This window comes from Brassica napus, chromosome C7, assembly GCF_020379485.1.
Source record: "Brassica napus cultivar Da-Ae chromosome C7, Da-Ae, whole genome shotgun sequence".
Classification (NCBI taxonomy): domain Eukaryota; kingdom Viridiplantae; phylum Streptophyta; class Magnoliopsida; order Brassicales; family Brassicaceae; genus Brassica; species Brassica napus.
The window spans coordinates 47973122-47995288 of record NC_063450.1 but is presented as its reverse complement, the minus strand read 5'-3'; the positions used below and the strand labels follow the sequence as shown (position 1 = coordinate 47995288).

Sequence of the window (22167 nt, the reverse complement as noted above, 5' to 3'; positions counted from 1 at the left end):
TCGTTTGATTCAAAGTTCCTCATAAAAGACGTTTAGGGAATTTGAACAATGCCACAATTATTAGGAACGGGGCAAAATATATAATTTTCAATGTTTCTACTTTTAAACTTATAACTTAAATATATACTTTACTAGTTTCAAGATGAACTATGTTTAGAAAAAAATGTTTTAAATTTTTTATTAGGAAATAAAGGTAAATTAGAAACTTTAAAAAGTTAATTGCATTTACTGAACTGTTATTTACTAAAATTTGTAAAAAATACTCCCTACATTTCAGAATAATCCATGTTTTAGAAATAAAAATTGTTTATAAAAGATCCATATTTTATATTTTCAATGTATGTAATAATGGCAAATTATAAATTTCAAAAACATTAATTGTATTTACTGAATTTTGATTGGTTAAAAATCATAAGAAATAACTAAATACGGAAAACAATGCATTTATTGCCAAAATTTTACGTGTTTTCTTAATAAGTGTGAAAATTCTAGAATATACATTATTTTGAAACGGATTGAGTAATTAATAAGAAAATAATGCATTTTGTCATCATAAAAATGCATTTATATAAAAAATTAATATATTTGATTAATGTCTGAAAACTATAAAACATGGATTATTTTGAAACAAATATAGTATTTTATTATTAGTTTCTCAATTTGTGATATATAGTGTTTGAATGGGGAGGCATGATAAAAACAGGTCAACTGCATCTGCCTTTTATATGAAATTTATTGCCAATCAAATTTTTTTAAAATTTTAAAAAACATAATAGGAGAACTGCACCTATAGTCATTTTTTTTGTCTTCTTCTACTAAAAAGCAGTTCCACTGCTCCTCATGTGGTTCACCCAATTTTTAGAGCTGTTCGACAATTCTTTTTTTTTTTCTTTTTTTTTTTTTTTGCTATAAACAGTCATTTTTTTCTGACCAATAGCTGATCTATTCTAAACTAAAAACTTGGCAGAACATTAATTAGCATACTATGCAAATCTTTTTATAAGTTTAGGTCATAAGAAACATTCTTTTATTTATTTTATTTTTGAAATTATTTAATTGAAATTAAACCAATTTACTAGCAGAAATGGAACTAGCCACTGTGTAATAAAAATAATGATGTAAAAAAAATATTATCTACTTTGTTCAGAATTGATGCACTAGTAATTTTGTAGTTGTACCTATAATACATGCATGCAAATATAAATTATAAAGTATATATATGTTCTCACTGAAAGTAGAAAATATGTAAAATTTTAATTCATGCATAATTACATAGTAAAATAAAGAATAATATTACTAATTTCAAAAAAAATTGCATACAAAAATTTATATAATTAATGTAAAACAGAAGTAAGAGTAAATTTATATATATATATATATATATATATATATATATATATGAGCATATTTATTTAAGAAAACATTATACTATTAGTATTATTATTATTTTGTAGGCAAATCAAAATACTTTTCTGTAAATTATTTTACTTTTGTTTATGTATTGTTTATATATTAAGTGTTTTGATATTTTGTAAGTATCATTTTTCTTATTTAAATATATGATTTGCATTTTCAATCTGCTTTTGCCATTCATAAATATAGTAAATTAGTTGATCCGCTTGATCTGCATCTCTCCTGCATGATCTGCACCTCTCCTGCATGATCCGCTTGATCTGCACTTCTCCTGCTTGATCTGCATGATCCGCTTGATCTGCACCGCTTGAACTGCTTTTACCATTCGGAACCATACACATGCATGCCTAACTAGAAGCTAGTCGAAATATGTATTTGGGGGTAAAATTATTTTAATATTTTAAGGGGAAAATAGTTTAAAAAAAAACACATACTCCCTCCGTATCAGTTTAACTGGTGTTTAAGGATTTTGATTTTGTTTCAAAATAAGTGATGTTCTCACAGTTCTAGGTGAAATTTAATGTCATTTGAAATTTTTGACCTATTATAAAGTACTGCATTTTTTTAATTGGTTGAATTAGTTTTGTTTAATGTTATTTTATGTAACCAAAGCCAATTACATAAATTGGGGTTGTATTTTTTTAATATTTGTGCAAAAATCTTAAACACCTCTTAAAATGATACAGAGGGAGAGGGAGTATAACACTATTGGTAATTGTCTTTGTATGCGTAGTTAAGATCACGAATTCAAATCCGTTTTTGAGTTTTTTTTCAAAAGCTAATATTAATGAGCCAAAAAATTTTATATGATTGAGGGTCTAAAATATTAAGGTCCGGCCCTGTATATATATTATTATAAAATAATTGTAACTATTCGAATATATTTAGCATATAAATTATGTGGATCGAAAGATAAATACAAATAAAAAATATTTTAGTAATTTATAGTTCGAACTTCGAAGTTCTTAACATTTTCTTTATCTGACATTGCATCTAGCTGTTTAAATAAATATATTGTTGATGTATGTATTCTAATTAACTCTTCTACAAAAAAATTAACTCATGTACTGATGATTATTAAATTAAGTTTATTTTACATCTTCAGGAAAAAAAATTATATTTACACTTACTACGAAATTTCAATGATTGCGAAGCTGAGTAGGTGTAACGCTACTGAAAGCAAGTCCTGCGCGTTTCGTGGCTACGCGGTTACTCGCTCAACGCTATGATATTCCCTTCCACTCGTGCGCTAACTTGTACCACACGGTGCCGTGTCCGAATTATCCAGAACTGGGTCTTTGGCGATTACTTGGCGGCGTTTGTTAACGGCCAATAATTTGTTGCTTTCGGAGAAGAAAAGGGAAAATATCAAATATGGCTTAAAAAGTCATCTTCTAAATTGTTAAAAACTTAAAACTACATATTAATGTTGATTCTAAAGGAAACAAACTGTGTGTATGATAATTATTAACGCGCTATACAAACTATTAAGTTATCACGGAATGAAGTTGTAATGAAGTTAATCTTTCAATCATATAACAAAATAACTCAATAAATTAAAAATAACAAGTAAAGTTATTAAAAAGTAAAATATTGAGGAATTTCTTGAAATATAATAAAACTTCTTTGATATTTCTCTGGGTTTGGTTGAGTGATTCCAAGGAAAATTTAAAATTTATTAATGCTATATTTAGTTATATTTTCTTGACAAAACAAATTTATCCGTGAAGTTGTCGCAAAAGCAAGATTTTATTAATTGAGACACAATTATTAGTGAGCAAGACATGCCTTGAGCAGTACATATAACAAAAAGGGTTACTGAAAATGATTGATTCCATCAAACCATCATAGAGTTAGAACCTTTGATGATTGAGGCAAAATTTTCTTTTGTGATTTTGATTATATAGGTGTTAAATCTTACAAAACTAAAATTAGAGAATGATAGGTGTGAAACAAAGCAAACGAAATAAATGCATTTAGTGCAAAGCAAACAAAACAAACCAAAAATTGAAATATTGAATGGGAAGTAGATCAAACGTTAAGTAAACAAAAAATGTATTTAAGTGGTAATTCAGAAGTATACAAATTACCAGGCTTTAGTTAGGTAATAGTTTTGAAATCTCGAATGATTAAAACGATTTTTCTTTGTTCAGAAAACAATACTTCGAATTAGGATGACACAAGTTATTGTTATATGCTCCTTTTTTGTATTTTTGTAGTATAGATATTTATATGACTAGTGGTGTCTTTTACGTGTTCACAACAAAACAAAACACTTCGTTTTAAGATGTATAGTAGTTTTGTATTTACATTTTTACGTGTTCACAACAAAACAAACACGGTACGTAAAAGCATCATTGCACACACCATTATTTATTATATGATTTAATGTTGGAACAATTCGGTGAAATCAAATTTTGTGCTTATCCTACTATACATCTTAAAAATGAAAAGAGACGATGAAAATGAACAAAAAGGTAGACAGATAGAGTCGAGTGAATTGGACACTGGACGAATTGGGGCATTTGATAGATGCATATAATCTCATCATAAAGACAATGACTTGACAAAACTTAGAATATTTTTGGACAAGTGTGGTTTCTACTCCTAGTGGTCCCTTCGATAATTTCAGATGTTGGATACTCATAATTTGAAACCATTCCAAATACATACAAACTCACATAATTATTTTGCTAGTTTTACGTATCCTGCCTCGTGATCTTGGTGTTGCTAATATTAAGAAAAAAACATAAACAACATTCTTACTTTATATTTCGAAAGTGAAGCCATTGTTTTCTTTGGTAAAAAGGTGAAACAGTTGTTTAACACTATGTACGTAATGTCATTTTCATTTTACTATTGTTTCATATTTATGCTATCATTTCCATCTGTGTTTCAAAAAAAAAAAATGCTATCATTTCCACTATACATTTTGTTATTTAAAAATTGTGCTATCTCTGTTTAGCAAAAAAAGTGAAAGTAATAGTTCAAGGAAAAAAAAAAGCCAAAAAACTGTTATTTCTTGGCTAGAGTTTTTATGGGATTCAGTGCATTAGTGCTACAATAATTACATCCCTTAATTAATTTCAAATAAATGTATATGCATGCAATCCGGTGCATTAGATGCATTTTTCTTCTCTTTTTCATATGTCATATGTTTATAGTCATATATCATGCATGACTCATAGATTGTGCCTTGATTAATTTCAAATGGATTCAGATGATATTAATACAACTTAACTGGGGAGAAGTGAAGATAGAGACAAGGTGTTTATTTTCTAATTAGTTATATACTCCTCTGTTTCATTATAAGTGTCATTTGAGACTTTTGCACACAGATTAAGAAATCATTTAATTTTGCATGTTTTTTCCATATAAAAATGTTATTGCCCATACACCTACTCCTATTTCAACTTATAGAAAAATAAACTGCAAAATAAAGTAAATCAATTCTGCATCGAAATACTAAAATGACACTTATTGTGCAACAAATTTTTTTTTTCTAGAACGACATTTAATATGAAACGGAGGGAAGTATCAATTTGTATGAAATTTTCTTAATCACATGGACGTTGATGTTAATTTTCCCTGGAGTTCTTTTTTCTTAATAGAGAATACTTCTTTTTTTTGGTCTTGCTAGAATCTGTTAATATCATGGTAAATTGGAAATCCATGTGCCATACAGTGAAATAGTAATAGCTGATTCACTATTCTATTCCTAGGTCTAACCTTCTTTGAAAGAGATGATCTACATTTTTTTAATGGTATAATCAGCCTCCTAGTTTCAGGTTCACAGAGATACAATGAACATTGTTCGATTTTCTGTCTTAGACGATAGTCATCAGGTAATAAAAAGAAACACCTCAAATCGTCCTAATCAATGCAATAAATATCACGGATATATAACATACTCTAAAAAGGTGAAATCCAATACTGTAGAACTAAATTTTGGAATGATCAATTCAAGTAAAACTAATAGATGACTAAAATATAATATGTTATGTATAGATCATATGTGCTAGATAATAGAACACCGAGTGACCGAGGAACTCCAACCGCTGCATCAGAGTCAAAAAAATCTTCAGTCATAATTCATAAACAATTAACAAGCAATAAGCAATGCTTAAAAATGGTTCATATGAGGCCCATCTTTAATTTAAAAGCCCAATATTAATCATTAGGTTGACTTAAAATTTTAACCAAATTGCTTCGGTTCTTGGTCGGTTTAGTAATTAAATAAACCGATTTGCCTCTGCTTACCAAAATATCTTATTCTCTCTAATCATCACCTCATAACTGAAATTCGAATCTATGAACCCTGAATCGATTTGCGTCGTTCCATTTTCATAAAAGAAATCTTCAATCAGAACAGTGATGGCTATAGAATCACAATATCCATAAGAAGTTCTTTCTTATTATTCAATCACCAGTTCAATATCAAGATCACAAACTCACACCTATGCATCACAATATGCATCACTATATATAGGACTTAGACAATTCGTAATCCTCCTCGTAGTATTATCACAAAACATAATATCCTAATCCTTATAGATAATCATAACTTTAAATAAAGAAAAAGGAAACTTGCAACTCAAGCTTATCCAACATTCTCTCCCTTAAACTTAAACTTGTCTTCACACACATTTTGAACTCCAATAAGTTCTCGCATCTCTTTAAACTTATTTCGACCAAGTGATTTGGTGAGGATATCCGTCTTTTGCTCACTTCCCGGAATATGTTCAACTTCAACCAACTCATTCTCGACACACTCTCTTATAAAATGAAATCTCCTATGAATGTGCTTGCTTCGTCCATGAAACACCAGATTCTTTGATAGCGCAATTGCTGACTTGTTATCAACCTTAATGACCACACGTTTACTAGCTTCTCCATTAGCTTCGCTTAGTAATTCCTGCAACCAAATAGCTTGTTTTGCAGCTTCTGTTGCAGCCATAAATTTTGATTCACACGACGAAAGAGCTACCAGCTCTTGTTTTGTCGAGCTCCAGGTTATAGGACTCTCACCGAAATAAAATATATGTCCTGTTGTGCCTTTACCATCATCTATGTCTACATTGCATGAACTGTCGCTGTAACCTAACAAACCAGTACCTTTTCCCCGTTCATAACGCAAGCCGAGAGAGACAGTACCTCGAAGGTACCTAAGAACTTGTTTCATTGCAGCTCCGTGTGATACCTTAGGATCTTGCATATATCTACTCAAGACTCCAACACTGAATGCAAGATCCGGTCGTGTATGCAACAAGTAGCGTAAGCACCCAATGTTCCGGCGAAACTCCTTCTCATCAACCTTATCCTCGTCATTCGCCTTAGAGAACTGTGCGTTCTGTTCCAAAGGTACATGTGTTAGGTTACACGAGCTCATGCCACATTCCTCAAGGATCCGTCGCGCATATCTATCCTGTTTGAGTATGATGCCTCCGTCATACTGCAAGACTTCTATTCCCAAATAATACGTCAACTTCCCAAGATCACTCATCTCGAACTTAGCTCCCATCTCTTTCTTAAACTACAGTATAGCTCGTAGAGAAGAGCCGGTGACTAGCATGTCATCAACATATACTACCACGATGAGAAGCTCCTTATTTTCTTCTCTACGATAAAGAGAGGGTTCTTTGGAACATCTCTGGAAGTTTAAGCCTCGCAAGATCATGTTAAGTTTTATATTCCATGCTCTCGGAGCTTGCCGTAGACCGTACAGGGCTTTCTTAAGTCTATAGACTTTGTGTTCTTCTCCTGCAACCGTGAAACCCTCAGGTTGTTTCACAAAGACTTCCTCCTTCAGATCTCCGTGGAGAAAAGCGGTCTTGACGTCGAGATGATGTATCTCCCAACCATGTGAACCAGCCAGCGCAATAATCAACCGTATAGTCTCAATACGAGCCACCGGAGCGAACACTTCGTCGTAGTCCACTCCATGCCTTTGAACATAACCTTTAGCTACCAGCCGCGCTTTGTATTTGCTGATAGTCCCGTCAGCGTTGCGTTTGATCTTGAAGACCCACTTCAAGCCTATTGGCTTTATACCATCCGGTAGCTCAACAAGATCCCAAGTATTGTTCTTCTCTATAGAGAAGATCTCATCCTTGCAAGCATCAATCCAAACTTTCATCTTCTTAGCTTCATTGTAATCCCAAGGCTCATCGTTAACAATCATCAGCAGTCGCTCTCCTTCTATCTCAGCAAGAAGGACGTAATCATCGAGATATGAGGGTCTGGTGGTGATCCTTGTTGATCGTCTAGGTAATGGCTCGACTTCGTCTTCTTCGCTGCTGCCATTGTTGCCGTTATCGAGTTCTTCTTCGACCTCATTATACCACACATCCATTGTGTCAGATTCTGCCTCAAACCTCTTAGGGTTCACCTTGTTCTCATTAAGGTAAACTACCTCATTCATCATGAGAGCATCAGCTTCATGTGTGTCTTCCTCCTTCTTCTCGACAGTTTCTTGAAGATTTAATAGCTTATCGGGACAATCTGTAGCATAGTGACCAAGCTTATCACAATTGAAGCAGGTAATGTGAGATGCATCTCCACCCCCACCTCGTCCTTGCCGATACGCGTCTCTTTGTTGTTGAAACGAACCTCGCGCGCGACCTCTTCCTCGCCAACCCGATCGACCACCACGCCCACGTCCACGGTTATTGTAGTTGTTGCCATAGCTCTCTTGTTTTGAATCTGCGTACATCAGCTTACTAGAGTCATCAACTGCTTCTTCTTCATCTTTGTTGACTCTTTCTTCATAAGCTTTCAATCTCCCAATGATATCCTCAAAACTTGTTGAGTTTAGATCCAATACTTGCTCAAGTGAAGCAACGATATGAATATATTTTTTTCTTGGCAAGCTTGACAAAAATTTCTTAACAATTTTCGGTTCCTCTATCGTCTCTCCTAAGGAAGCTGACTTGGAGGAAATCTCTGAAAGTTTTCCCACGAATGTGTCGATTGTGTTTGCTTCCTTCATCTTGAGTCTATCAAACTCTGCCATCAGAGTTTGTAGTCTCGCTTCACGTACTCTTTCTGCTCCTATATGGCGCGATTTCACAGCATCCCAAACAGATTTTGCGTCGTCTAATTCCCCGACTTGAAGAACCAAAGCTTCAGGTATTGATTGGAACAACAAGGCGATGGCCATATTGTTTTTATCTTCTGCTTTGCTCCCGGGGTCGATTGTTTCCCAGACTTTGCTAACCTTTAATGCTATCTTCATTCTCATAGCCCAAACTGTATAGTTAGAAGAAGTGAGCATTGGAAGTTTAACAGAGGCGGCTCCGACATCTTTGTTGCTTAGCACGAGATCGTCTTTTGCATCAGTCATTGCGTTAATTGAAGCTCTGATACCAAATATAGAATCACAATATCGATAAGAAGTTCTTTCTTATTATTCAATCACCAAGTTCAATATCAAGATCACAAACTCACACACCTATGCATCACAATATGCATCACTATATATAGGACTTAGACAATTCCTAATCCTCATAGTATTATCACAAAACATAATATCCTAATCCTTATAGATAATCATAACTTTAAATAAGGAAAATAAATTTGCAACTCAAGCTTATCTAACAATGGCCCTATGTAACTTTTCATTGCTCGAACTTACAAGTTGTCTGAAGGCGAAAAGGTTTGGTTTTTGCATCAGGGCAAAGGCAAAGAAAAAGTATTTGTAGTTACTGTTGTTCTGTTTTAGTGTCTCTTTGGCTTTAAAACTTGCTTCGTTTGAGATGAAACACAACATGTCACAATGGTGGACTTTGTTTTTCAAGTTCTCAGAGGAGCACGACAGGAAGGTTAACGGAAGTCATGGATCCACTGTGAATAGTAGATTTGCTGTTTTGTATTAAACAAGTGAATGTTTGTAGTTTTGACTAAAGTCTGGTTCCAAATTGTCTCTTGAGTAACTGTTTCTGTTTTCTTGTCTTGATTGATTAGTTAGTAAGTTTTTTTGTTTGTTTATTGTAGGAAGGAGATAAAGAAAGTGAGGGAAGAAAGCACATCATAGAACGGTAATAAAGCAAAAAAAAGAGGCTGTTTATGGAGCTTTGAAGACAAGCCAATGGCATCCGTGTGATTCAAGTAAGCAACATGACTACCTATGCCTCAAAGTGCAAGTGTTGCTATCGATGGTGTCACGAGTTGAGTAGTCTAGTGAAAAACATTACCCCAAAGCTCTTAAATCCTGATTGTGATATCTAAACTGTTAATTCACCAAGAAGATGCTAGAAAGAATCTACATTAATAAACTTATCATTTTTCTTGATAAAACAAATGAATTGTCAGTGTTAAATGACACTCATGCTTTGTAGTGTTCATAAATACTTGCATGTGGTTGGTGTAGACATGATCATTTCTTCTGTTCTTATCTTTTTTTTTTTAATGGTTTCTTTATTTTGGTAAAGAATCCAGAGTGGCTGCTTAACTAACTTACCCCGTCACAAAACCCCACAAGATAGATCATGCTTCAAATTTATGAATCACTGACTTCAAAACTTCAAAGTCACATTATAACAACAACTTCATTTATCATTCTTTAAATTCTCCATTCAATCTTCATTATTTACCAACCCTATTCTAATTTCGTCTTTGTTAATTCTTTTGGTGGCTACTAAGTACAGTAAACTTGAATCTGTGTCCCAAAGTGATTACTTTGTTTCTTTATCACTGAACAAGAAGCATGAACAAAGACAAAGAATTTATGAACTTCAACTACCATATTTTATACATCATGATGATCATCTTCATGACATAGTGTCTCTTCCTCTTCCCATTTAATGTTTCTTCCATCTACCTCAATTAATACATACATCCATACCTCACCCTCAAACCCAACCATGATAAGTCTTAACCGTTAGATAGCCACAATCCCAGGATACAGGACACATGATCAAGATTATGCAAGTGGCACTCACTCCCATCTCATGATTTGATTACAATTTGCCATCCATAGTAAAACAAGCTAAACAAAAGAGTAAGTCATTGTCACCATTGCACCAAATTTTAGCAAAAAAATAAAAAAAAGTCATTGTCACCATCTCAATCTTGGTTTCAAATATCAACTTCCTAATACTTTAAATAACCCATCAACAATCCAATCATGATTGAAACATGTAGTTCCCTCTTAAGATAAAGTTCTTAATTTTTCTGGCAAAGTGTAACAGAATTATCACATTACATACAAGGTGGCCCTGAATATTAATAACTCTGCTACACTTTTTCTGTTTCTAGATCCATATTTATACAGTTACTTTACATATCTACACAAACATTATCACCGCGTGACATTAAATGCTTCTTCAACTATCAAAAGCTCCAACTTTCCTTTTCTTTTTTTTTTGTTCTTTTGTAATTCCCTCCATATTCTTCTGACCTCTATTATATACACCTATTTACATTCTTCACGTTCTCAAAGCAGTCTCTCTTCACTTCTTCACGCACTCTCTCTCTTACCGGATAAGGTTTTTTCCAGAGAGATGGCTAGAGTTTGTGTAATGATTATGATGATGGTAGCTATGATCTTGAACGTAGCTATAGGTGAACCAATAGCACCGTGTTACTTCATATTTGGTGATTCTTTGGTTGACAGTGGAAACAACAATCAGCTTCAATCCTTAGCAAGAGCTGACTACTTCCCTTACGGTATCGACTTCCAGTTTGGTCCAACAGGCAGATTCTGTAATGGAAAAACAACCGTCGATGCCATCAGTAATCTTATAACAACACCCTTGTTTTTTTTTTTTTTTTTTCTCTCCAAAACATGTAACTGAACAAACAAAACTAACTTGTTCTGTTTTCGTTGAAAAGCTGAGCTTCTTGGTTTCGATGACTACATTACACCATATTCTCAAGCAAGCGGAGAAGACATCCTACGAGGAGTAAACTACGCTTCTGCAGCTGCTGGAGTTCGAGAAGAAACCGGCCGTCAGCTGGTAAGTCATTCATATCACTTAGGTTTAGGTTTCTTGACTAGGAAGCATAACTGTGTTTCCATTGTTTGGTTTCAGGGAGCTAGAATAACGTTTGCAGGGCAAGTAGCTAATCACGTGAACACTGTGTCGCAAGTGGTGAACATTCTCGGAGACGAGAACCAAGCTGCTAATTACCTAAGCAAATGCATCTACTCGATTGGTTTGGGAAGTAACGACTATCTCAATAACTACTTTATGCCTCTCTATTACTCCACCGGGAACCAGTACTCTCCAGATTCCTTTGCCAACGACCTTATCAACCGCTACACTGAGCAACTCAGGGTCCGTTCATTTACTCGTGCTATATCCTCTGTTTTTGTGTCTAATGTTTCTGTTTCCTCTGTTTTTTTTTTGTTTGGTTTGGAGTAGATATTGTATAACAATGGAGCGAGGAAGTTTGCGCTAATTGGTATCGGCGCAATAGGATGTAGCCCTAACGAGCTGGCGCAGAACAGCAGAGACGGGACGACTTGTGACGAAAGGATCAACTCAGCAAACAGGATCTTTAACAGCAAGCTGGTGTCTCTGGTGGACCATTTCAACCAAAACACTCCAGATGCTAAGTTCACTTACATCAATGCTTATGGTATCTTCCAAGACATGGTAGCTAACCCTTCTCGCTATGGTAAGAGTCTCACCTCTTAACCATCACATGAATGAATCGTTTTTTACATGAGACATTTTCTTGATTAGTTTACATTAATGGTTTCAGGGTTTAGGGTGACAAACGCGGGTTGTTGTGGAGTTGGGAGGAACAATGGACAGATAACTTGTCTTCCAGGTCAAGCTCCATGTCTGAACAGGGATGAGTTTGTGTTCTGGGATGCGTTTCATCCGGGAGAAGCAGCGAATATCGTGATCGGTAGTCGATCTTTTAGGAGAGAATCTCCATCTGATGCTCACCCTTATGATATCCAGCAGCTTGCTTTGCTCTAGTCCATGAAACTTACTCCAAACACACAAAGAGAGAAAGAGAAAGATGTATAATCTTTTGCTTGTGTTTGATACTTGTTTTTGTTGTTGCAGAAGAATTGTTTGTGTTGTGGAGCTAATGTATCATTGTTCTATATAATGACATGAATTTTCTGTTCTTTTTTTTATGTATGATTAAAAATTTGGGATGTTTTGACCATCTTTGTTAGCATAGATCTATGAAGAACCAAGCACCAACTTAACTTTTCACTGGATGTTGTTCTGTCATAATACACATTTACGTGTTGAAAATGATAACTTCCTTTTGAATATTCTTGTTTTGAAACGCATGAGAGGAAAACGGGCCTAGCACAGTGTTTTGATGTTTAAAAGCTAATATATGACCCATAAATTCAAGCTACACATAAGTTGAAATGTAATTGAAAACCAGAGTGGAACGGTAATTTGATGATATTTTTGGTTAAATATTAAAACTTTTAGTTCAGTTACGCTTTAATGTACAAAATTTAAGTGTAAAGGGTATACTAGTCGAATGATAAGACACTAAGAACGTGATTATGGCGGAACCCAAAATGAGTTTCTGCATGAAATCAGTGTGTGGGTCCCACGTTTTCTTTAAAAAACGGTCACCAACGTCGCCAATTACGGATCACTTTTGGCCAGTTTCTTACACTATTTTGCGGGCCCCATGACACGTGGCGGTCCGCGATTGGTTCCGTTTTAAATTTTTTTTTTTTTAATCAGATAAAACAAAAACAAAAAAAAAATTTAGAAACCCAAAATGGATTATACTAAGTACAGCTCCTGGTAGCAATGGAGCCAGATGTTGCATTCCCTTCAAATCTTGTAAAGGAAGGCATGGAAAATAGGCTTGAAATGAGCACTATTTGCTGGTTTTAAGAGTAGATATGGAGCCATCATGTAAAAAAACAAGGGCATGAATTGGTAAAGTAAAACATTTGAACTAAAAATACACTTATATACACATTAATGAAATGTCTTTAAGGTAGAATTTCACATCGCCATAAACAATTTAAACGATATCCAAAGCAATATCATCTCAGAGGGAATGGGAACTCGCCCAATCAAAATCTCCCAACATAAATCACAACATGACGGCTCTCCAAGTACAGATGACACCACCGGCAGGAACAGTCTTCATCAACACCGACGCAGCTTGGAACCCTATCACACGAGAAGGGGGTATGGTTTGGATTTTCACTGATCTATCATCCCAAGAGCTAGCAAGGGGAACCCAATTCCAAAAGCATGTTGCATGGCGGAGGCCCTAGCAATCCGAAATGCTCTTCTCCACGCATCCTCCCTCAACTTCACCAGTATCTGGCTTCGATTAGACTGCAAAGGGCTTGTACAAGCCATCTCCGCTTCTCGACGACCGATGGAACTTCACGGAGTGCTTTCGGATGTTGAAGCGACTATCGTCTCGTTTTCTTTTTGTCGCATTACTTTCATCCCCCGGGCCTCTAATGGGCTCGCGGATCTGCTCTCTAAATCATGCATGTCTTCTAAACTCTCTATTTGGGCCCAGTCTTGAACTGCTTTAGGCCTGTTTTAATAGAAATTATCCAGTTGATCAAAAAAAAAAAATCACTGACACAACACTCGTGAGATATAAATATAGACTAGGTGTAAAAAAATTTAAAATATTTTTTAACAGATAAATATAAATTATATTTTAAAAATAAAATTTTATTAATATTGTAAATTTCTTTTCGTATCAATATTTTAATATAAATTTGATTTAATTAAACATAAAAATTATATTTAAGAATATGCATGTATATATTTGAAATTATAATCTTAGATAGATTTTTTATCTATTTATTTTAATTAAATATATTAAATAGATTTGTAAAATTTGCATAATTACCAAAAATTAAAATTAAACAATATTTATAAAATTTGTAGATATGTAAGAAAATAATGATTTTATGATTAAATTTTTATTATTTTCTAAAAAATTGTATACATTTTTGAAAATTTTAGTAATAAAATTTTATAATTTAAAAATATATAATTATATTATATTTCGAAATTTATAATGCCATATTTGAATATATTTATTTTAATGATGATTTGTGAGTTATTCTCATATTCTAAAAACATTTCCAAATATATAAATCGACATTAAATGTAATATATGAGTTATTACCATATTTTAAAAAGTTTACCAAAAATATAAATTAATATTAAATGCAATTGTCCATATCATATTAAACTATAAGACATGTCATTAATTTCAATAACCATGTCATATTTGTTTTGTGAAATTGATTGGACAAATGACATGTGGCAAAATCACTTCGCAAATATAGTCTAGGGGATATTACACATTTATATATAACACTGCATTAGCTTTATATTGCTCATTCCTTAACCCAATCCCCGGTTCTTACTCCTCGTCCCTTAAGGCTTCCACCCAATATTACCTGAAAAAAAATGAAACGAAGTTAATTTTTGATCAAATCAATGCTGAAAGTGGCTTTGATCATCCAACACCAATATTTGTTTTATTACACTAACTGAAGTGCGGTTTGGTCTTGGCGACCTGTGGATGAGTAATGGTGATTGTTAGGTTGCAATGCAGCGACTTGGAAATAGTTCCGTGAGTCAAACGGTTGAGATTGCGTTTGAAGCGGCTGCACAGTCTGTTCGTATCCTCCTGGCATAAGATTCATACTTGGATTGTTCCTCTCATTTTCAGCTATCTATATACCAAATATATCATAGATATTTGTTTAGTATTTCATTATTTTAATAATTTTTTGGTCTAGTTATATATTTAGAAACGAATCGTTAGGACGTTAAAACAAATCAAGACAATATGAATCTACCTTAGCACGAAGAAGCTGGTTCTCACTATGCAAGTCAACTTCCTGCATAGACTTTCATTACAAATGAAATGAGCCAAATTACCATATATATACAGATTAACAATGGAAATAATAAGATGTGCCTTACTCGCTTCTGCATGTAGTCAATTTCAGCGAATAAGAGTTCATTCTGCAAAAAACATTTTAAAGAATAATTTATAAATTTAGCAAACATGAATATATAAATAATAATTTTGTAGGAAACAATTTGATTTCGGAGAACATTTACTAAATAAAATTACCTTCTTGGATCGGATTCGATTAATACTTCTGTCTAACCTGCGTTCCAAATTCCTAAGCTCTTTGGGAGATATTGACCCTATTGTCTCACCCATCAATTGCCTAATTAAGTTTTCAAAAGTATTAATATATCAAATAGTTAAAAACAAATAATTTAATTAATCAATTTCAAGTTATTTAGGTAATATTAACCTATTCGAGTTTTGTATGCTGATAATTTGTTGACGCAATTTGGCCGATTCTTGTTGGTAATACTTGAACAGAAAAAGTATAAATTTTTTTTATTATAAATGGCATATTAATACGCAAATTTGGGCCCCGGGGGGGGGGGGGGGGGGGGGGGGGGATTTCATATGTGTGGTCTTAAGTTACCTGTGCGTTAATTTCTGCCACGGTTCCGGTGTTAGTATTATCCCCTGTTCTAAAACTCGGCCGCCTAGCCGCCTAGGCGGCCGCGTCACTTTTCTGCCCCGATTTATGTCAAATCGTTTTAAAAAATCGGATATCCGATTTTTTTCCGCCTAGACCGCCTAGCCGCCTAATCTATTTTTTTTTATTTTTTTTTATTTTTTTTTATTTTTTTTAATAATATTTTTATTTATTTATTTGATCTAAAATTTAAAAATATCATTTATATTCATAATTTTGATGAAAATTACACTATATTAAGTTTATATATTCTATTTGTGTGTTTTATACAATCTTAAACATGAAAATGTATTAATGTTATACACAATTAAAGATTAACATGTTTATAACATAGTAAACCATCTAAAAATTCCGCCCCGCATAATTTCCGATTAATCCCCGATTTTCTCTTTAGGCGCTAGGTCCAACCCGACCGTCCGACTAGCGCCTAGCGCGTTCCCGAACAGGGGTATTATCCGATATTGCCTTCTTGTACCTCTCGATTGTCCCTTTTACACTGCAACAGTTTTGTTAAGGAATTAATAAGTTAATTAGAAGTTTAAAATACAATTTACGCTTAATTCAGCATTTACAAACATAACTGTAAGGGTCAAATCGCCCACTTGCTCAGTTAAGTGATTTTAATACGAAACCTTAAAAGCTAACATTAGTTCTTATGAGTCAGAACAATGAGACATAACGTGAGACATGATGTGAAGAAAATAATAGATATAAGAAAATAATTAAAATGTAAAGTTGTAACAAGTAAAAAGACGATTGCCAAGAATAACATCAACTAAGTCAAAATAGCGAGAAAAAAGTTAGAGAGAGGTGACAGACTTTCTCTCGGTTCTCTCCCCTTCGACCTCTTCTCTCGGCGTCTCTCATAACTTCCTTCACGATGGTGGGCAGTGCTTTCTCAACTGTCAGTCGCCACCCCAACTAGCGTTCCGTTCTCTGCCTCCCCTCATGTAGCCAATTATCCAACCCGCCTCTTCCTTGTTTCAATCTATCTGGATTCCGTCAAATAGCGGCCGGATTTGACGGCTCTAAACAGAAGTCGAGTTGTTCTTGTCTTTTCTGGAGGATTGGCGAAGATGTAGTTGGACCTTTTGCCTGCAGAAAGCGTCTCTGATGATTGCTGGTTGGTTTGCATATTATATGCAAAAGTGAGTGTTTGTTGTTTTTCAGTTTCTTTATTTGACCTCATTCTGAAATTGTTAGATTTACCTTACATCATACTGGTTTTGTAGGATTCTTCGGATATAATTGGTGAGCTAAGTGCAATCAGGAGCACAATCACCGACGGTATACCGGGGACCCATCATGTAATGCTAACTCTGGGTCTATAAAGGTACTTTGAATTGTTAAATCTTCATTTCTTACAATAGATACTCTAAATATATCACCATGTGACTCTAAATCTTTGGGTTTTTTTCATGGATGTAAATGTTTGTGTTTGTATGTTTGATTCTTTGGCTCTTGCATTTCATAAATATTTGATAGCTACAAGAAAGAGCCTAAAATTGTGCGTTCCACCAGCATCAATCCTAAGATTGTTGGGGGTAAGAGACTTATCTCTTTTCACTGTAGTTTCATTTAACATAGGTTCAACAAATCTATACAATATAGTGTTTGTTTTGAACTGACATTTTCTTTAAAAAAACCATATGCGTTGTCAGGCCGGTTATTTCTGAACGCCTCTTCTGGCGCATATATCTACTTTGATTCTGAGACACCTGCATGAAAAGAAGAGTTTGACAAGTAAGTGCCCTCATTCTGATTAGATAATCGCAACTTCAGTCTAATCCTGATGAAATTGAATTTCTGCTTTGTTGATTGTTTTTCATGCTCATCCCATTGCAGATTGACAGGCGATGGTACATACCAGACAACGTCTTCATCAAAGCTGGTTCATGCCCAAAAAGTTGAACCTCTAACCATTGCTGAGCTTAACCAATATGTTATTATTGCTGATCCTCAGGTGAAATTTGATCTATTTAAATTTAATATTCTTTGAGATTATTCTTCTTATTTGTTTGCTTCTACTGCACTTGTCACTTAACAGGTAATTGAGTATGGCTAAAGTGACCGGAATTCAGCAAGATGAGGGTTGGTGTTATATTGGCTGCTCCGGATGTTCAAAGAAAATTTTCCGAGAGATATCTTCCTTCACATGTGTCACATGTAATGAAACTAATGTTGTGGCTGCACTCGTGTAAGAAAATTTGGAACTTTGCATCTTCCACTTATTAGAAGCAAATGCCATATATTTCCAGGCACTGATGTTGTAGACTTACCCTTTCCCTTACAACAGGTACCGAGTGATACTGACAGTGTCAGACGCCACTGATACAGCGGCTTTCCTTGGTTTTGATATGGAGGTGGCTAAACTGAGAAACATTCAAGCTTCTAAGGCTGCACAGATTGTGGTATAACCTATAATCAAGCACTAACAATTAACTTTTACTATTACTTTTCCATGATGATTCATATACAATGTTGTAAACTGGTTTGCAGGGGATAGGTGTTGATGCTCAGGTTGACACGGACCTGCCTCGGTCCTTTGCTGAGATTTTTGGGAATACCTACACCTTCCAGCTCAAGTTAAAGGACTTCAATTTTACTTCAAAGCACCAAACCTTCACTGTTTCTTGCGTTTTTCCTTCGTAAGAGCTTGCACCTGCGCCAGCCTTTGTTGTAAATGTTGGTCTCTTTTCTTAATGTCAATTTGCTGCTATCTAAAGTATATAATCTCTGTGTTTTTTGCCTTATTAATAAGGAAGGTGCACCCCTGAAGCAGCGCAGCCTGAAGTTGTAGCAACAGGATCAGATGCCAAAGTTGATAACACCTGCTGTGTTACAGAGGCGCCATCAACATCTGATGGTTCACTTGCAGGAAGTAAAGCATCAGCCAAAGAACAAATTGCTTTGGATGAGAATCCACCGTAGAACCCACGTTTGGAATGAGTATACTATGAGAACTTATTAAACAACCACGTCTTCTCTTTATCAAATAATTTGTTTTGTTTCTTTCAATTTTCTTTGAATCTATATTAAAATACTCAATTTTCTTTAGTTATTTTCTCATTTTAAAACTTTCAAATTTCTTTAGCTCTATTTCTCCTTTTTAAACTCTACGTGGTGGTTGTTGTTCCAATTAGTAATGGAAATCACTTTCAGAACAAAAGATTTACATCACGTGGATCTGTAAAGTCAATAGTCATGTACCCTTGCATATGGACGTTCAAACTTACAATGCTTATAAAACCGTTTAGGCTACAGACAAGTGTTTACTTTCCAATGGCACCCATAAGCAACATGCTGAGTTCGCAAAACATATTTTGGCCCAACATTTATGGTGTTCAGGGCAAGCTTAAGAATAATAAACTGAAAATAATAAAACACAATTACACAATCAGAAGTTCACACACCAAAATTTTCAAGCACACAAGATTTAAATACAATAACATTGAAAAAACACGACCATCGTTGCGTTCAACGTATTGGCCACTCCGCGTTTGCCAATGACAGTTTGAAACATGTTCCAAGTCAGATTTAGAGCTAAGATAAGGTTCACAATATTAGTAACAGTGATACGTTAAACGTCGTCAACAATTACTATCCTGACACACAAATTAAACTGTTACAGTTGCAGGTGGCAGGTGACTATACGCCTCCCAAATGAATCCTTAATGCATACTGTAAATGCAATGTAATTGGCATAAGACAGCCATTACTAACATAATCATTTTACATTTTCTTTCTCTAACATCAACTTTACTTTATGTTTAAAGTTTAACTAAATTAATTTTGTTACGATTATCATCTTTTTATTCTACTTTTATTAAATCAATCAGTCATAACCACTTATGATATTTCATTTTGAACTAAACAACTTCAAAACAAAATAATACCACTACGGTCGCTAATCAAATATCAAATGGTACAGAAAAAATATTTTTTTCTTTCGATGTATTTTCATCTTCATATTTTTTGAACATATTTTTTTACTAAAACCATAAAATAAATTATAAATTCTTTTAAGAATAAAACATATGAAACCGGCGCGTAGTGATGGAAAACCACTAGTACTATAATAAAAATTCAGCTTTTATCCACACGAAGACTCTCTATAATAGAACAAAATTACAGGGGGGCACTAAATCGGAAGGAATACAAAAAATAATTTCTTAACCGGTTAAAAGAATCACAAATGTGAACCGGATGATGAGCCGTCATGGGCCTATGGCTGCTCCTGCTCATATCCCAGTTATGTTTTTTCTTGTGTTCGAAATTCTGAAAATATGTCAATGGCCTCATCTGATACAAACATGTACAAGAAGAAGCATGTTAGAGACAAATAAAACATAATCCAGAAGCCAATAAACAACAATCTCAATGAAGGAACTGTGTGCGCAATAGAGAGAGAGAGAGACCCTTCATTGCCTCTTGTGACCCATATGATGTAGAATGAACTCAAACCGTTTGTTAATATCTCTGTCGCGTGGCGGGTTTATCTAGCCAGCATTCTTCTATCAACCTAGGGGATACAAAAAGTGGACCGGGCCTAACCTGTCAATGTCATGGACTAAACGAAACAATGATGCAAAACTGTCCCTTCCAGTTTAATGGTGAAGAGAAATTAAGACTGGCGTTTTAAGTCCATGAGGGTAAAGCTTACTTTGATGGAGCTTTGCACGATGGCCCTCTTTGCAAGTATAAGCTTCACTGTCTTCTCTTTCAGCAAAGGGCATTCGTCGTCCGTCAATCATCTCATGTCACGAAACCTTCTTAAAATTTCTTATCGTTTAATTTGAATTCAAACCTTTTGGAAAAGAATTAAAGTAGGTAATGTAACAAATGTCAACAACATTTCTGATTAGATTCTTATTGTTTTATTCATAAATCATTTTTTATCATTCTGATATAAAATCCAATAATTCAAATCCTTGGATAGTTCACCCTTATCAAGAAGACCAAACAACTTTAACTAGACTTATACTAGAGAAATAATCCCACAAGATGCATATATTTTACTCAGATTATCTAGACTATAAAAATTCCGTGTCTACTACTATACCTAATGGGCTTATACGAAGCCCAAACATGACAATCTATTTTACTCTTCTTCCCTTTTTTTTAACACAAAACATCAATACCATTAAAAGAGGATCATTCTCAAATTATATCCTTAATGAAAATTGCAGTTTTCTCAAAAATACCCTTATTTTTTACAAAGAATTAATAAAATTCATTAATGGCATTTAAGTCTTTTGGTTTTGGGCCTACAGATACACCTAAATGGATCTATAAATAATAGGTCTATATATATATTTAAAATATATATTAATTTTAAATTTTATATAAGTATAAATATATTATGAACAATAAATGAATTAAGAAACATGAAAATATTATTTTCTTAAATATACGTATCAATATTCAAAATAGATCATTTGAATATTATACATATTTTCAATACAAACCAAAATCGTATATCCTACACCATATATCATATACATATTTGAATATCATTTTTCAGTGTATAATGTCATTTTATACATAATATTAATATGGCAATTACGAGTGTTCAAGAATATTTTAAAAACTATCTTAAAATAAATTTTTAAATCTAAAATACAAACACAAACTTATAATAGGTTATTAATAACGAAAATAAACTAATATTGTCATATCAATAAGTTATTTTATATTATCATTTTTTATTTAGATAACATGATAAAATTTTATCAAATTCTAAGGAATCACTAATTTATGTAATATTAATAAATATATGAGTAATTTAATCAATTTTTTTAAAAAGTACTATAAGATATTTTGTTATCGGATCAATAGTATCAGATCGCGGGTTAATAGTGAGTTTTTAGGTTTTTACCGGGTTATATCGGATTTTTAATTAACAAATTTTTCATTAAATCCGAACAGGATTATATACAATGTATCGGGTCTATAGGTTCAAACATGAATCTAGGTCAGATATGAAAACAAATTTTAAAACTCAAACATTATTATAGAACAGCTACCATATTTCGAACAAATACCATATTTTGAAGAGAAAAAAAACAAATGATAAAAACCTAAAAAATCAATTGTTATGGTTCGAAATGAAAAATAATGGTAATTTGTAAATCAGTTTTCGATTAATAAATGAAAAACAAAATAAACTCAAAATATAGTAACTTGATTAAAAGCTCAGACCCCCGAGGAGGAAAGAGATGAAATAGCCTTACATAATGCAGTCTTAGCAGAGGCCCGTGCTT

At 33.6% G+C, this 22167-nt stretch overlaps 3 protein-coding genes across 5 annotated transcripts; 2 read left to right on the top strand and 1 right to left on the bottom strand.

Moving 5' to 3' along the window:
* Positions 1-10795: 10795 nt before the first annotated feature.
* LOC111207541 (GDSL esterase/lipase At4g18970-like) lies at positions 10796-12499 on the top strand. Its single transcript, XM_048762958.1, has 5 exons — positions 10796-11145; positions 11245-11369; positions 11445-11690; positions 11778-12033; positions 12121-12499. Exons 1-5 carry the CDS (start codon positions 10914-10916, stop codon positions 12342-12344), a joined length of 1083 nt encoding a protein of 360 aa, XP_048618915.1. The 5' UTR covers positions 10796-10913; the 3' UTR covers positions 12345-12499.
* A 2376-nt stretch (positions 12500-14875) lies between these two features.
* LOC111208120 (floral homeotic protein AGAMOUS-like) lies at positions 14876-17208 on the bottom strand. The gene is made up of 8 exons (XM_048764319.1): positions 17198-17208; positions 16365-16400; positions 15848-15893; positions 15668-15729; positions 15478-15577; positions 15324-15365; positions 15197-15238; positions 14876-15070 (listed from the first exon to the last, which is right to left on the bottom strand). Exons 1-8 carry the CDS (start codon positions 17206-17208, stop codon positions 14876-14878), a joined length of 534 nt encoding a protein of 177 aa, XP_048620276.1.
* Positions 17209-17263: 55 nt separating this feature from the next.
* On the top strand, positions 17264-19073 carry LOC106403165. Of its 3 annotated transcripts, XM_022707348.2 has the most exons (7): positions 17264-17448; positions 17566-17647; positions 17750-17867; positions 17952-18101; positions 18201-18315; positions 18404-18552; positions 18666-19073. In XM_022707348.2, the coding sequence occupies exons 4-7, from the start codon at positions 17962-17964 to the stop codon at positions 18679-18681; spliced, it is 420 nt and encodes a 139-aa protein (XP_022563069.1). In that variant the 5' UTR covers positions 17264-17448; positions 17566-17647; positions 17750-17867; positions 17952-17961; the 3' UTR covers positions 18682-19073. The 3 variants fall into 3 exon arrangements, 2 of the variants coding, with proteins under 2 accessions (XP_022563069.1, XP_048618914.1); XR_007326275.1 differs by having other exon boundaries at positions 18201-18589; positions 18670-19073; XM_048762957.1 differs by having other exon boundaries at positions 17566-17867.
* The last annotated feature ends 3094 nt before the right edge of the window (positions 19074-22167 follow it).